General features: G+C 40.8%; 1 protein-coding gene across 3 annotated transcripts in view; it reads left to right on the plus strand.

The window, feature by feature from the left end:
• LOC141132081 (uncharacterized) overlaps positions 1–13,650 on the plus strand; it is a 144,777-nt gene that overhangs the window by 74,039 nt on the left and 57,088 nt on the right. For all 3 annotated transcript variants that reach the window (XM_073620090.1, XM_073620088.1, XM_073620089.1), the window contains 2 exons: positions 6,635–6,679; positions 13,603–13,641. In XM_073620090.1, the coding sequence (XP_073476191.1) occupies positions 6,635–6,679; positions 13,603–13,641 (84 nt within the window). The remainder of the gene's footprint in view (positions 1–6,634; positions 6,680–13,602; positions 13,642–13,650) is intronic.

Genomic DNA, 13,650 nt, shown 5'->3' on the forward strand with positions numbered 1-13,650 from the left:
AGGTGACGGATACATTAAATCAATAGAAACAAAAGAAAGAGAGAGAGCGCATGCGCCCTAGTGTAAAAAAAATGGAATATAGAAAAACATATAGACAATGTGTTTCACAGGTATGGTCGCCCCTTTTTTAAATCTATCTTTTAGACTTGAAAAACAGGGGGACCATGCACCCGAATTGTGTTGTCTAGGCAACAGTCATCAATAATTCACCTTTGCCCTCTTTTGTGCTAGCGGTGCTGACTTTGTCTATATATGTGCGCATGTGCAGACTCCCTGACATGCTCTACTAGCCAGCATCTGAGGCACGCTGGCATTCTGGCAATTGTTGGATCATCTCTTTCATTGGAGTGATCCTCTGGACTAGACACAGTATATGCCAGCGGAGATTTCCTCTACCTGAGGCGCAAGGCATGAGCATGGGACTTGTATGCTGTATTGATATGCCTACCCAATACAAACTCCATGTGAGTGCTTTTACTTTTACATTTTCTATATTAAAATGTATTACACTACGGTGCCTGCGCTCTCTTTCTTTCTTTTTTGTTTCTGTAAGATTGTAAAAGACCTGGGGCAACCCTAAGCCCTGCAGCTAGAAACAAGATGCAGTACATATCTAACAGAAGGTGTGACCACACTGATGCCCGCACAAATGTACAGGTGCATCTCATAAAATTAGAATATCATCAAAATGTTTATTTCAGTAATTCAATTCAAAAAGTGAAACTCATATATTTTATATAGATGCGCTACACATAGAGTGATATATTTCAAGCATTTCTTTTTGATGATTATGGCTTACAGCTAGTGAAAACCCAAAATTCAGTATCTCAGAAAATTTTAATATTGCATAATAAGACCAACAAAAAAAAGGGTTTTTCAATACAGAAATGTTGGCTTACTGAAAAGTATGTCCATTGTAATAGTGAGAGTCGCTGTCCCTATTGAAATGGAGCAAAAATGGACACAGAGTCTGCATGTCAGCGGACTGCAGAGCTACAGAGTGTAGATTTGAAACGGAGAAGACTGCTCTGGCAACTTTCTCCGGATCTTGCTATTTCCAGATGGGGCTCTGTAGTTTGAAGATTTCTAAGAGATTTGGGTGGGACGAGATCTCCAACCCTGTGTCCGGGTCTTGTGGATAGATAGCAGGTTGTGTGCCCAGGTGCACACAACCCATATAATGGGGGACTGGTGAGAGCAGTGGGGGAAGGAAGGTGGAGTGTGAGCAGCTTGCTACTGCTGGTGCTGTGTGAAGACAGACCTGTGTCTGGAAAGTGGTCTGCCCTGTGGGAAATTGTAGCCTGTGTAAGGGGGATTCTTTGCCCAGGGACTGGGAAAGGCTGGCCAGCCTTGAGAGTCGGGAAGACTACGGAAGCCAGTGAGTCCTGGGGCTGGAAAGAATCAACTCTTTTGAGAGCAAGCAGAGGAACTGCTGACAAGAGAGCCAGGTGGCTCGGTATGTTTTTCATTTGAGTGCTAAATGAAGTTTGAACCCCTGCGTGGGAACCGTGAATGGACCTTTTGCTTTTGTTTTTCCATTTAATAAACGTGGGCTACCAGGCCCTTAACTATAATGCCTGTCTAATGTGGACTCACTGCACAAAAAATGCATCTACACTTGAGCTAAACAACGCCCAGTATCACACGATGTACAGTATAGTATGCACTCAAAACTTGGTCAGGGCTCCTTTTGCATTAATTACTGCATCAATGTGGCGTGGCATGGAGGCAATCAGTCTGTGGCACTGCTGGTATTATGGAAGACCAGATGCTTTAATAGCGGTCTTCAACTCGTCTGCATTGTTGGGTCTGATGTCTCTCATTTTCCTCTTGACAATACCCCACAGATTCTCTATGGGGTTTAGGTCAGGCGAGTTTGCTGGCTAATCAAGCACAGTGATACAATGATCATTAAACTAAGTACTGGTAATTTTGGCAGCGTGGGCAGGTGCCAAGTCCTACTGGAAAATTAAATCAGCATCTCCATAAAGCTGGTCAGCAGAGGGAAGCATGAAACGCTCTAGAATTTCCTGCTAGAGGCCTGCGCTGACTTTGGATTTGATAAAACACAGTGGACCAACACCAACAGATGACATGAACTGTGGAAAATTTTGCATTTCATTTGGAAATCAATGTCCCAGCGTGAGGAGGAAGAGTGGAGAGGCACAGAATCCAAGTTTCATGAGATCCAGTGTAAAGTTTCCATATTCAGTGATAATTTGGAGAGTACCAATACCTAGTTTAATGATCATGGTATCACTGTGCTTGATTTGCCAGCAAACTCACCTGACCTAAACCCCACAGAGAATCTGTGGGCTATTGTCAAGAGAAAGATGAGAGACACCAGACCCAACAATGCAGACAAGTTGAAGGCCGCTATCAAGGCAACCTGGTCTTCCATAACACCTCAGCAGTGCCACAGGCTGATTTCCTCCATGCCACGCCACATTGATGCAGTAATTAATGCAAAAGGAGCCCTGACCAAGTATTGCGTGCATACTATACTGTATATGGACATGCTTTTCAGTAAGCCAAAATTTCTGTATTAAAAATCTTTTTTTTTTGTTTTTATTATTGGTCTTATATAATCAAATTTTCTGAGATTCCGAATTTTGGGTTTTCACTAGCTGTAAGCCACAATCATCAAAATGAAAAGAAAGAAATGCTTGTAATATATTACTCTGTGTGTAACGCATCTTTATAAAATATGAGTTTCAATTTTTGAATTGAATTATTGAAATAAATTAACTTTTTGATGATATTCTAATCTTATGAGATGCACCTGTATACAGTAACAATATTAAAAAAGGAAATAAATGAAATATAAACATATCCATTTAAGTAAAATTCCTAGTAATCAATGTGATTCATATAAAGTTTAATAAGTAGGTGGAACCACAGCTATCAAATCACATCAGACAATTCAATAATAAAATTTTAAAAAATCATCAATAAGACATACGGGATCAAAAGGGAAAAACTGTATGAAATGCATAAACAAATCATGCCTGTGTCACACGATTCATACTAACAAGTATACAGTTACACTAGATCATTCCCAGTTATCAAAAGCCCAAACACCCCAATTCAGTATGGAACAAAATATCAAATCCACCACATCAAGAACTGATTTTTTTTTAGTTATAGAATATGTAGTCGTCAGAATGTGCAACAGATGAAGAATCTCACCATCAGGAATGAACCAAAAAAGCAAATAGAATGTTTTTACCTAGACAACATAGGGGGTAGCAGTGCAACATTGTTGTAACTTTGAACAGGTGTAGAGAAGAGAAGACTGCAGATAAATAGGTGCAACTTATGTTGGAAGATATGTTTCATCTCTGTGTATCACCCAGGTCCAGTCACTTTACTTTGTATATGTAATGTTTTACAACCACTTTAACCACTTCCTTCCCCATAGTCAAATGATGTACGCAGATGGGATCTCCCATCCTGGGCGGGTGTCATTCGACGTACGATGCGCATGCCCATGTCGTGACAGACCAGGAATGTGGATCTGTGTGTGTAAACACACAGATCCATGTCCTGTCAGGGGAGAGGAGACAGATCGTGTGTTCCTAGTATATAGGAACACCAATTAGTCTCCTCCCCAAGTCATTTAAATCCCCCCACAGTTAGAATCACTCCCTAGGTAACACATTTAACCCATTGATCTCCCCCTAGTGTTAAATCCTTCCCTACCAGTGTCATTTAGATAGTATACAGTATTTATAGCACTGATCGCTGTATAACTGTCAATGGTCCCAAAATAGTGTCAAAAGTTTCCAATTTGTCCGCGCAATGTCACGGTCACGATAAAAATCACAGATCACCGCCATTACTAGTAAAAAAAAAAAAAATTAATAATAATAATAAAAATGCCATAAATCAATAACCTATTTTTGCGCAAACCAATCAATATACGCTTTTTGCAATTTTTTTTTTCTTACCAAAAATATGTAGAAGAATACATATTGGCCTAAACTGAGAAAAAATGTTTTTTTTTTAAATTTGGGGATATTTATTATAGCAAAAAGTAAAAAATATTGTGTTTCTTTTCAAAATTGTCGCTATTTTTTGTTTATAGCGCAAAAAATTAAAAATGCAGAGGTGATCAAATACCACCAAGAGAAAGCTCTATTTGTTGGGGAAAAATTTCATTTGGGTACAGTGTTGCATGACCACACAATTATCATTCAAAATGTTACAGCGCTGAAAGCTGAAAATTGGCATGGGCAGGAAGGGGGTGAAAATGCTATTGAAGTTAAGGAGGAACATCACTAAGATAGCTGGAAACCACACAGCAACTGTGAAGACAATAACTACCTTAGTCAGGGGATAGATAAAATATGAAGAGGGAGTGCACTTGTAACAGCTGTGGGGGAAAATTATTAATTGGTATCAGTTGGAGGAGAGAACATAAAACATTGGTGTGAGTAAAGTGGGGAGAATAATGCATTAGTGCTTGAGTGTGTGAGGGGGGGGGGGGGGGATAACTTGCTTTTCTGCTTCTGGGCAGAAATATGCAACTCAACCAGAAAATCACTCCCGCAGACAGTAACAGGCCTGATCTGGGCACCAGCACTTGGCTCCAGGACACAGCAGGGATCTATTGGATGTCATGATTTTATATATACAGTATCTCACAAAAGTGAGTACACCCCTCACATTTTTGTAAGTATTTTATTATATCTTTTCATGTCACAACACTGAAGAAATTATACTTTGCTATAACATAAAGTAGTGAGTGTACAACTTGTACGACAGTATAAATTTTCTGTCCCCTCAAAATAACTCAACACACAGCCATTCATGTCTAAACCGCTGGCAACAAAAGTGAGTACACCCCTAAGTGAAAATGTCCAAATTGGGCCCAAAGTGTCAATATTTTGTGTGGCCACCATTATTTTTCCAACACTGCCTTAACCCTCTTGGGCATGGAGTTCACCAGAGCTTCACAGGTTGCCAATGGAGTCCTCTTGCACTCCTCCATGATGACATCACGAAGCTGGTGGATGTTAGAGACCTTGCGCTCCTCCACATTATGTTTGAGGATGCACCACAGATGCTAAATAGGGTTTAGGTCTAGCGACATGCTTGGCCAGTCCATCACCTTTACCCTCAGATTCTTTAGCAAGGCAGTGGTCATCTTGGACGTGTGTTTGGGGTCATTATCATGTTGGAATACTGCCCTGCGGCCCAGTCTCTGAAGGGAGGGGATCATGCTCCACTTCATTATGTCACAGTACATGTTGGCATTCATGGTTCCCTCAATGAACTGTAGCTCCCCAGTGTCGGCAGCACTCATGCAGACCCAGACCAAGACACTCCCACCACCATGCTTGACTGTAGGCAAGATACACTTGTCTTTGTACTCCTCACCTGGTTGCCGCCACACACGCTTGACACCATCTGAACCAAATAAGTTTATCTTGGTCTCATCAGACCACAGGACATGGTTCCAGTAATCCATGTCCTTAATCTGCTTGTCTTCAGGAAACTGTTTGCGGGCTTTCTTGTGCATCATCTTTAGAAGAGGCTTCCTTCTGGGACGACAACCATGTAGACCAATTTGATACAGTGTGCGGCGTATATAGTCTGAACACTGACAGGCTGACCCCCCCACCCATTCAACCTCTGCAGCAATGCTGGCAGCACTCATACATCTATTTCCCAAAGACAACCTCTGGATATGATGCTGAGCACGTGCACTCAACTTCTTTGGTCGGCCATAGCAAGGCCTGTTCTGAGTGGAACCTGTCCTGTTAAACCGCTGTATGGTCTTGACCACCGTGCTGCAGCTCAGTTTCAGGATCTTGGCAATCTTCTTATAGCCTAGGCCATCTTTATATAGAGCAATAATTCTTTTTTTCAGATCCTGAGAGTTCTTTGCCATGAGGTGCCATGTTGAACTTCCAGTGACCAGTATGAGAGAGTGAGAGTGATAACACCACATTTAACACACCTGCTCCCCATTTACACCTGAGACCTTGTAACACTAACGAGTCACATGACACAGAGGAGGGAAAATGGCTAATTGGGCCCAATTTGGACATTTTCACTTAGGGGTGTACTCACTTTTGTTGCCAGCGGTTTAGACATTAATGGCTGTGTTGGGTTATTTTGAGGAGACAGCAAATTTACACTGTTATACAAGCTGTACAATCACCACTTTACATTGTAGCAAAGTTCAATTGTTCAAAAATGTGAGGGGTGTGCTCACTTTTGTGAGATACTATATGACTATATATATATATATATATATATATATATATATATATATATATATAATTTTGCTATTATTGACCATAAACAAGTTGTGATATAAAATACACAATTAAAAAAGTACATAATTAAATATGTAATAACTCTTTTTTGGATTCTTTAGAACAGTAGTGTACATCCTGAGGCTCAGGAACCCAGTAGTGGCCCAGAAGCTGTTGGCAGTGTGCAGTTAATGTCAGATGTACAGTACATATAAGAGTACCTGACCTATTATTGTCTGGGAACAATAGGGTGCTCAATATCTGGTACAGCTATCATAGACCAAATTAGGGTAGGATTTGATTATGTAGCTTGGCTTTGAAAATTAAATATTGATTAATATAATAGTAATATTTCCTATATTTTACAGAAAGGTTGCAGAGGAATATTTGAAAGTAGAGCAAAATCCACGAAGGTAAGCGCTATCAAAAATATTGGCTAAGGTATTTCATGTTCAAATGTCCCTGCTCTTTAAAGGCCCTATTCATCAATATCTGGATTAGGGTCATATGTATGCGGTTTCAGCTGAACCAGTGGCGGCTGGTGAGGTTTTAGAATGGGGGGGCGCCAGACCCCGCCCTTCCTTTTTGACCCCTCCCACTTGGTGAAAATGGGCGTGGTTTCAGAGAAATAATGGGCGTGGCTCTAAGGTGGTGTGGTTAGCGTCTGAGATGAACGAGGGATGGAGGGAGAGGGAGAAAGGGACAGCAGGCCCAGATCCTACACAACAATAGAAATATGTGTATTCTAGAAAGTTTAACAATCAGCAGATAAAGATACTCCAAACACCTGGTGTTAGCACTTCAATCATCCCGGCACCATGGTTGTTATGGTGTCAGGATGATTGAAGCGCATTATTTCTATTATTACATCGTAATATGAAATCAAATCATTCAACTCACCATAATGTAGAATCAGTGGGAGCCCCGAGTGTGTCCCTAGCCACGTCGGCTACAACCAGATGCCATCAGGCATCCCCAGCAGTCCGTCCTTACATCAGGTGCCCCCAGCAGAGTCCCTCCTTACATGCAGCCTGTGTCACAACAAATGCAGCCTCTGTCCCCCCAAATGCAGCCTCTGTCCCCCCAAATGCAGCCTCTGTCCCCCCCAAATGCAGCATCAGCATGCCTGTGTCCCCCCCAAATGAAACCTCTTTCCCCCCCAAATTCAGCCTCTGCCCCCCAAATACAGCCTCTGCCCCCCCAAATGCAGCCTCTGCCCCCCCAAATACAGCCTCTATCCCCCCAAAATGCAGCCTCTGTCCCCCCCAAATGCAGCCTCTGCCCCCCCAAAATGCAGCCTCTGTACCCCCCAAAATGCAGCCTCTGTCCCCCCCAAAATGCAGCCTCTGTCCCCCCAATGCAGCCTCTGTCCCCCCAAAATGCAGCCTCTGTCACCTCCCAAATGCAGCCTCTGCCCCCCAAATGCAGCCTCTGTCCCCCCCAAATACAGCCTCTGTCCCACCAAAATGCAGCCTCTGTCCCCCAAAATGCAGCCTCTGCCCCCCAAAATGCAGCCTCTGTCCCCCCAATGCAGCCTCTGTCCCCCCCAATGCAGCCTCTGTCCCCCCCAAATGCAGCCTCTATCCCCCAAAATGCAGCCTCTGTCCCCCCCAAAATGCAGCCTTTGCCCCCCCAAATGCAGCCTCTGTCCCCCCCAAAATGTAGCCTCTGTCCCCCCCAATGCAGCCTCTGTCCCCCCCAAATACAGCCTCTATCCCCCCCAAAATGCTGCCTCTGTCCCCCAAATACAGCCTCTATCCCCCCCAAAATGGTGCCTGTCCCCCCATTCTCCACACAGCGGTACTTACCTTGGGACTCCTGCAGTGTCTCCTTCACACTGGCAGCAGCATTCTTCCTGTTTCCTCTCTCAGGCGCAATGAGAGAGCGAAGCAGGAAGTGACATCTGACTCAGGGCAGATGTCAATCAAATCTGAAGCGCCGAGTAGCTTCCGCCCGGCGCCTGTAGTATCTATTACTATGGCCGGGCGGAAGCTACTCGGCGCCTCAGAAAACACCACAAGGCGGGCTAAACGCCCGCAAATGCAGCGCCACGTCTGCAATCTCGTGATTGCATAGACGTGGCTCTTCCCATAAGTGCACTGTGTCCGGCGTCGCACTGTGTCCGGCATCCAAACACAGTGCACTTAAGGACTTTTTTTTCCTTTTTTTTTTAAGGGCCAGTAATAAAAAATTTTTTTTTTTTTACTTTTTTTTTTTCTTTTTTTTTTTTGCTGCCTGGAACGGGGGTAGGGGTGGGGGGCGGTGCCCAGGCACCCCTTATGGACGGGCCACCACTGAGCTGAACTGTAGTCTTCTGGGATTATCATAATAACTTTTGCCCCATTCACACCGGAACATTTTGTAGATTGAAGCTACGAAATGTTCAACATTAAAAATCCTATTGTTTTAAATGGTGCCTGTTCACTCCTGCGTGCTCAAGTGCCTGTCACCCAAGAGCTACAGGAGCATTTTTTAAACAGATTTACAGATCTGGGTGTTTTTGGCCCAGTGGATTTCAGTAGAAATGTCTGAAAAATGCATGAATCAAGGTCTATGGGAACAAAAAAGCACATATGCTACCCTTAAATGTAAATTTACTTTAAGTTTGGATACAGAGTGGAAGGTTTGGAGCTAAAATGTAAAGTGTTTTTTGTGCTGATCACCACTTTCTATTTGAGGAAAAATGCCATTAAGGTAATAAAACACATTACAGACTCAGGGTTTTCCAATTACAATTGTACTCTTTTGGTTGTCCTGATGGACCACACAAATGATGACACTGACAATTTTTTAAAATGTTTTGCTTTCTGAGAAATCTTTGGTGATTATTACCCTTCAAACTGAACACAAATACAACTTCAAATAACTATCACGTAGGAAGCTTGAAAAATATGAAATTAACTTTTAATGACTATAATCCCATAATGTTTCTGACAAACTGCATTAGTTTAACAGGGCTAATAGTGTTTTGCTGCTGATTTTCATTTGTACTCAGTTTCTGGCGCATCTCTCTGAAGTGTCCAACAATAGTCAGCCAGCATTGATGAATTTCAGTTGCCCTGATACAGTTTTTACACTAAATAAATGCACTAACTGTCATTGACTGCATGCAGATTTTCAGGAAAGAAGTCCAAGTGTAAATGCAGAAAATTAATCTTCAGAGAGATTTTGCACTTCATGGTCTTGTATGCTGTAAGAAGTTTGACAACCAACTGAATGTATTTTGGTCCTCTGTAGTTGCTAAGAAAATTCTAACTGACATCTTTGAATGCTTTTTTTAGGTGATTTTCTATAGCCCCACTAAAAGAGCTCTAAACCACTTGTCACTGACGTGGAATGAGCTGACGGTTTGGTCTGAACCTTCATTGTCCGCATGTTTGGATTATATATAAAAGCAATATTTTTACAACTTCTATATTTGACAACTTCCTGCTGTCAATGATTCCTGAGGAAGCTGCAGGTTTTTACACCCACTACATCCCTAGGAACCATTGACATCACTGGAAAGTCCCACCCCTGTTAAACAAAGGGGCAGTTGCATCACTGCTAAAAAATTGATACAGTATATGTGCTTGCAAAATTAATTAGTTGCCAGTTTAAAAAAAAAAAAAGCAGCACACAGACTGCTCCACATATTCTCCAAAATACATAGAGGGGCCTTGGAGGGGCCTCTGTGATTATTTTTTTAACAAAGAAGCTGCCAAATCTTATATAATTTGCTAGCAATATTAAACACTTTTTTCTTTTGAAAATGACAGTGCTGTTGTGCATTCATAGGAAGGAATAGGACAACACCAGCATGTTATTTAAAGAAATTGGACACTTTTAATGTTTCATTTTAATCATTTAAAATAATCACTGCTCCTGGGTGAATGGAATTAATTTTATTTTATTTTTGCATTGGTACATATTCTCCAGCATAGCCAACGGTATTTAAGGGTATACATTGCCACTGTGTAATAAAATTGCCTTAAGGCATAACCTGTGCAAAGAAATTTCTTAAATCATCTTGGCGGCTTTGAAAGACAGAAATGTACCTAGTGATGGCAAACGCCATTCTTGCAGTCTTTGACCCAGTAGTTCTGCTTTAGGTTTTGGCAGATCTAGGTCTCTGACCAGGTTGTTTCATTCTGACTGTATTATAAGATGAAGCTCATTAGACATACACAGTGCATAATCAGGATAATTGTCGCTGCCTCTGCCTGGCTGATGCATTGCAGCATCTTTGTCTGTTTCGTCTAAGCTACATTTCTCTGGTGGCTTTGGTACTTGCAAATTGTTGTAATTTGGCACTGGTCTCATGGCTGAAGGAAGATTGGGGTATTTAACCGATTTCTTATTTTTAGCAGAGAAACCAGTCTTTCCCCATAAGATGGACAGTAGGATATTTAGAAGAAAACTGTGTAAATTGGAGTTTCCAAAGCTAAGAAAGGATTGTATCCATCAAATAAATGTCTCAATTAAGAATATGCATAGGAAGAATGATTGGATGATGCCAACCAGAAATATGGAAGAATGAAGCACTTCATGAATTTATGAAATTTAAAGGCTTTTGTGGTTGTAAGACGGCAGGCTTCACAATGATCACAATTATATTCAGGGAATGAAAGTGGAATCAAAAACAAAATCTGTTTCTCTTTCCCCTTCACATAGACCAGCAGCATTCCTCTATTCTACTGGACATAGGGATTCTGCAAAATGTAGTAAATGTGGTGTGGAACCAGGTGATCTGGTGCATCTATTGTGGAGATGCCCAAAATTACTGAGATACTGGGATGATGTCTTTACTAAAATAAATGAAGTATACAGTATATTATATTCATTAGTAACTCCCAACTTACATTTTTGGTTACATTGATACCACTGTTTTAGATAATCCTACTTTCACTGTGGTGCAGATGTCTCTTTTTAGCACAGAGTAGAGTATTAAAACATTGATGGTTAGTTAATAATCATCCCACTATATGTGATTGGATTACAAAATTAAATAAAATACTAGTATTTGAAAAAATCCCATACAAATAAAGATTCCATATCTTTTGAAATGTAATCGATGGCATGAAATTGAAGAAGGGTGTTGAACACATTGCATATGCTAAGGCAAAGGATTGTGAATGCTAGAACCATCCATTAGGTCAGAAAGAACTAGGAGCTATTGCTTGGTGAAGTGGAAAGGGATTTACATAATGTGGAATATTCCTATTCAAAATTATCAAGTTCCAATGTAATGTGCATAGTGTGTATATCTATCTTTCTGTGTATGGCTTTAATGTTTTTAGGTTGCTTATTTGTTGTGTGAATGAAAGAACCTTGCTTTTGTGATGAAAAATGAAATAAATAAAAATAGGATGTGAAAAATGTGGCCCTAGAGTTAATGCCCTCACTCTGCCCAGATCATGTTTACCTAATAACCAGAAACCTACTACAGCCAAGAGCTTGTGTTTTGGTTTTTTTTGTTTTTTTTTTTTTTTTTTTTTTTTACAAAGGGAGAGAGAAAAAAAAGTACAAGAGAAACCTGCCACTGCAGGTATACAGCAGGGAGAGCAATAGAAACAACATAAAAAACAAGGTTATGTGCCTTGCAGGCTGGAGGAGTCTATAACAACATTATAATAATAATCAGGTATTGTTTGTGAACGATTGTGTCTATGGTAGCCAGGCCTTCTCAAAGGCCTTTAAGTAGTCATTTCTTACAACTAATAGTTTCTCAAAAGTATAATGCAAGTTGACAGTTAAGAGGACTTCAGAGAGGTTTGGCACCATCTCTTTCTTCCAACGTCTCTTTATTACAAGTCTGGCAGCCAGTAAGGTACTGCCGTGAGCTTGTTTTAAACTGTTTACTCCTTGGATGTACCACACACATCCAAAAAGGCAAACTCATTAAAATGTGGCTTTTTACATTTTTATGGGTTTTCAATCTAAAGTGCTCTTCTTTGGCTATAAGTAGAATACATTTCACTACAAAACGATTTTGTTTGCATTTTTCACTTTAGATTCATACTTGTGATACCTTAAAGCAGGGGTCTCAAACTGGTGACCCTCCAGCTGTTGCTAGACTACAAGTCCCATCATGCCTCTGCCTGTGGGAGTCATGCTTGCAACTGTCAGCCTCGCAATGCCTCATGGGACTTGTATTTTCACAACAGCTGGAGGGCCACCAGTTTGAGACCCCTGCCTTAAAGGCTAAGTTCACCTTTACATAAAAAAATAAAAATAAATGCAAATCTTTTTGCAGATATAAAAATGTGCATTTATTATTTTTTAAAACAGGAACCTGGAAAACATTGCACCCACCATCAGCAGATCGCAGGTGCAATGTCAGGCTCTTGCACACACTGCCTACAGCTCTGTCACCCATACCTCTGTATGGGCTGTCATTGCAGAGCTGTAGGCAGCTTCAATGGACTACCGGCGTGTTGAGACACACTCACAGTTCATTCAAATTACAAGTACATTTTCCACGGTGAATGATGGTCCTTGTACTTTATTCATTCAAAGGAAACATTGAATGAATGATGCAGCTGTGTGGGCCGAGCCCTGCACAGCCGCACTACTTTTAAAAAATGACAGCGGGTGCAGGGAGATAAACCTCTGCCCACTGTCACAGAGAGGGGGGAGTGGGGGGAGAAGGAGCTAGAACATGTTACATCTTCCACTTTAAAAACGGATGGAACATGTAACCTGTTCCAAAAGTGAACTTATCCTTTAGGCTTTGTTTTGAACAGTCCAATATACTTGTTCTGATGACTATTGTCACAAGGCAAAAAGTGATGGAAATCCATAATATTAGAGTTTTCACTAGAACAAGGGTTCTAGTGAAATCTTCGCATGGGAATGCCTCAGATAGTGACAAAGTTCTCTCACTTTGTAGAGATTTCCCCTCAATTCCTGTTGCATTTGCAGGACAAAATCAGGGACCAAAAACGTTTTGGCTATACATACACTTTATTGGTACACCAGATGTCACTGTTCTTTATGTTATATATGGTCATAGTGAACCTTATAACCATTTAACCATATAACATTGTTATTTGTTCTTGCAAAGTTTTACAACAGTACGTTTACTGATTCTGCCGTAATCAGCCAGATTAGGCTATGATTTTTTTTTATGAGTAGCTTTAGAGATTACTTGCCTTAAAACTAATGGATAATCAGAAATTTCCTGTCCAGCCAACAGCATTGACAGTCAGTATAGATCACTTGAGTTTTATATTTTTTTATCCTTGAGTTCATGTAATGGCCTAATTAGTTTGTTTGTAAGCAATCTATTTCCTTTACTATATTACATAAGGCAGACAAAAAAGTATCTATATCATACTGTTTTTTTTTTCTCTAGAAATGTTACAAAGTAAAAGAAAATGGAAAAGGAAAAAAGGTAAATTAT

Source organism: Aquarana catesbeiana, linkage group LG03, assembly GCF_042186555.1.
Source record: "Aquarana catesbeiana isolate 2022-GZ linkage group LG03, ASM4218655v1, whole genome shotgun sequence".
NCBI classification, from domain to species: domain Eukaryota; kingdom Metazoa; phylum Chordata; class Amphibia; order Anura; family Ranidae; genus Aquarana; species Aquarana catesbeiana.